The sequence below is a fragment of the Sceloporus undulatus genome, chromosome 6 (assembly GCF_019175285.1).
Source record: "Sceloporus undulatus isolate JIND9_A2432 ecotype Alabama chromosome 6, SceUnd_v1.1, whole genome shotgun sequence".
Lineage (NCBI taxonomy): Eukaryota > Metazoa > Chordata > Lepidosauria > Squamata > Phrynosomatidae > Sceloporus > Sceloporus undulatus.
In genome coordinates this window covers 128,439,356-128,442,881 of record NC_056527.1, presented here as the reverse complement: position 1 = coordinate 128,442,881, position 3,526 = coordinate 128,439,356, and the positions used below count along the sequence as shown (strand labels likewise).

The window sequence follows — 3,526 nt, the reverse complement described above, 5'->3', positions numbered from 1 at the left end:
TGACAGTTATGTTGAGACAATGACTGATTCAAAGGGCCTTTTCACACTACTCAGTTCATAGAACTCTGGAGCTGGAAGAGACCATCCAGTCCAACCTTCTGCCATGCAGGAACACACAACCAAAGCATCCCTGACAGATGGCCATCCAGCCTCTGTTTAAAAACCTCCAAAAAAGGAGACTCCACCACTCTCTAAGGCAGCATATTCCTCTGTCTAACACCTCTTACTATCAGGAGGTTCTTCCTCATGTTTAGGTGGAATCTCTTCTCCTGTAGTTTGAATCCATTGCTCTGTGTCTAGTTTCTGGAGCAGCAGAAAACATGACATCCCTTCAGATCAAATGGAAGCCAACAGTTACAATTTTTCACAAAGGATGCTTTTGAACATTGGAAAGCTGGAACGTTTGGGCAGAAATTGTGTGGAGTTCTTTCTCTTACAGGTGACAGGGAACGCAGAGTGCTAAGAAGCAGGCAAAGGCAACCAAGAAGGTGACAAGATTTCCAAGGATGACAATGGAGTGTGTGCCTTGGATCTGGTTAAAAGAGGGAAGGGAATCACGAAAGTTGGTGCTACTAGTCGTCTTTGTTGCCTTGCTTGTAGACAATATGTTGCTGACAGTTGTGGGTATGTACTAGTATGTTGGTCTGTCTGTCTCTTTTCAGCCTTATGCTCAAGGTGTTACACAGGAGTTGAGAGACTTCCATTTTAGGGCAGTTTGTGTTATGAGTGAGAGATGCAGCTTCTAGTAATAATAATAATAATAATAATAATAATAATAATAATAATTTTTATTTTTACCCCGCTTTTCCATAGAGATGATCAAGGCGGCTTACAAGGGTTAAAAACATTAGTTATATTGTGCATGCTAATGGCAGAGCTAGAAAGTTACTTTTAAGAAGAATAGATATAATGACATGCTGAAGTCATCCATGATTGAGTAGTAGTAAATGGTATTCTAGATGTGGTTTCAGCATGTTATGCCATTCATTTTATTAAAAGTAACATTGCAAGTTCTGAACCCCGTATTAACTGTATGGAATGGAGTGGTGCAATGGTTTGACTGTTGGATTAGGACTCTGGGGGCTTTATCCCTCCTCCATCTACAACTGGAAACTTGCTATGATAGGCCAGCATTTAGTGGCGGGCCAGAGTTTAAATCCCAACTTGGCCATGGAAACCCATTGGGTGAGCTTGGGCACATCACTCTCACCCATCCTTACAAGAAGGCAATGCAACCCACCCACCCTTTAAACAAATCTTGCCACCAATAAAAGCCCATGAAAGATTCTCCATATGGCCACCATAAGAAGGCACACACCTACTTGGAGTTGCAAGTGGTGTACTGTAATGTTTGTTTTAGGTTATATTCACCCATTTATTTCATTCTACACTGTTGCATTAGAACAGTTTATTTGCAGCATTCAAGGTTGTATAGACTGGTGTTTTTGCTATGTCTAGATGGTATTATTACCATCATTTGTGACTCTTCCTATAGTATTGTTCTTTGTTACATTTATTGCATGTTTATTTGAAGTGTTATGACTTGCTTGGGACAGATAAACAGAAGATTAAAATATAGTCTAATTTTCCTGATTCAGTCATGAGGATTAGGAGTACAGTATAAACTAACTCCTTCCCTAATTTCCTTTCAGTGCCGATCATTCCTTCCTTCTTATTTGCCACCTACAAAAATGCTACCCATTCTGCTCTTCAGACTACAGTTCCAACAGTTCAAATGCTCTCATCAGCTAGTCCTTACTCCTCCATCTTCTCCTACTACAGCAAAACCACATTGCCACCACGGAGGGTGGTGACCATTTCAGACTACACTGCCGACAGTATCACTGCAAATACGACTGATGTCCAAAACAGAAATGTCCTGCCTCATCTCCCCCTGGCCACTTCATCCTTGAACAACAGTTGTATGGATGGGGCAGAATTTCTTACGAAGGAGAACATCCGGGTCGGACTGCTCTTTGCCTCAAAAGCTTTGATGCAACTCATAGCCAACCCCTTTGTGGGACCCTTAACAAACAGGTAGGCTGGCTTGCCAACTACGGGTAGAGGCCATCTCTCTTATTTTAGTACCTATATGAAATCCCACCTGCAGCAAGTGTTTGAAAAGTGCACTGGGTCCTTGGTATCTGTTGGAATTTGGTTCCAGGATCCTCCACGTTTTACTCCTATTCTCACATGGATGCCAAAATCCATGGATGCTCAATTACCATTATATACACTGGCATAGTAAAATGGTGTCCTTTATATAAAATGGCAAAATCAAGCCTTGCTTTTTGGAATATTTTCAAGCTGTGGATAGTTGAATCCATGGATAACACTGACTGTATTTTGGAAAAGTGTCATGGAAAGAGATTTGAGTAATCTCTCTCTCTCTCTCTCTCTCTCTCTCTCTCTGCCACTATAACCCATCTTCAAATGTTTGGCCCTGTGCTAGGTAATTGTGAAAGACACTTTACTTGTCCTGTAGTTTCCCAAATAACTTGATGTATTATGGAGAATTAAAATGGCAGCTATGTTGTTCATTTAGTGATATGGTGAGATATGTAAATCTATTTCTAGCTGCCTGATGTCTAGGGAAGTAAGTAGGACCTGCCAGGCCACCAAACCAATCATCTGCTCAAGAAAGCTGGACATTGATGCCAGCCCTTCACTCCATGCACCCATTGCAAAATGTTAATTAAATATGCCTGGTTTTGACTGTGAATGTGCAGCTATATACTTCTTCTCTCTCTGTAGGATAGGATACCATATTCCCATGTTTCTTGGGTTTGTCATCATGTTTCTCTCCACACTCTGTAAGTATTGCGTCCCTCACAACTGGCCTTCAAGTTTCTCATCCATTTAAACCAGAGTTTGGGAATGTGATGTAGGATTGCAACTCTCATCTCTTACCATTGGCAATGCAAGCTAGGGATGATGGAACGTGAAACTCAACAATATCTGGAAAGTCACCCATACCTAATCTCCACTTATTTGTGGAAGTGGTGGAATTCCACCTTTTGATTTTGGACTCCATGGTAGGTTAACATGGAAAGGTTTACAGAAAAGATACAATCAGTCATTGCATCAGCAATACTGTAGAGCGTATAAAGTGCTTCACAGACACAGAAATTCTGAATTTACCAATATAATAATTTTGTGTATTTTTACCTCTTTGGCAGTGTTTGCTCTCTCAACTACCTACACCTTGCTGTTCATTGCTCGAGCAATGCAAGGCATTGGGTCCGCCTGTTCCTCTGTTGCAGGTAAACATGTTAATGGGCATTACGGGGAGATCTTGGATGGATGGAAAAGCACTCCCCTTACCATCCAACTGTACTGATTTGGCAAGAGCAGTCCCAATTAATCCTCTGTCATTCCTTGAATGTGCTATATTTTGCTGTCCCCTGTCCTCCTTTGTAGTTAGGACTTCCAGTCACCCTGCATGTGAGTGGTCTGACACAGTATAATAAACCATCTTCTTATGATCCTGGATGGGGCCACCAGAACGATGCTCAAAGCCAGGGTG

General features: G+C 41.5%; 1 protein-coding gene across 1 annotated transcript in view; it reads left to right on the top strand.

Moving 5' to 3' along the window:
* Positions 1-512: 512 nt before the first annotated feature.
* SLC18A1 (solute carrier family 18 member A1) overlaps positions 513-3,526 on the top strand; it is a 14,482-nt gene continuing 11,468 nt past the window's right edge. The window contains exons 1-4 of the mRNA XM_042475382.1: positions 513-624; positions 1,653-2,037; positions 2,755-2,813; positions 3,180-3,263. Of these exons, the coding sequence (XP_042331316.1) occupies positions 513-624; positions 1,653-2,037; positions 2,755-2,813; positions 3,180-3,263 (640 nt within the window). The remainder of the gene's footprint in view (positions 625-1,652; positions 2,038-2,754; positions 2,814-3,179; positions 3,264-3,526) is intronic.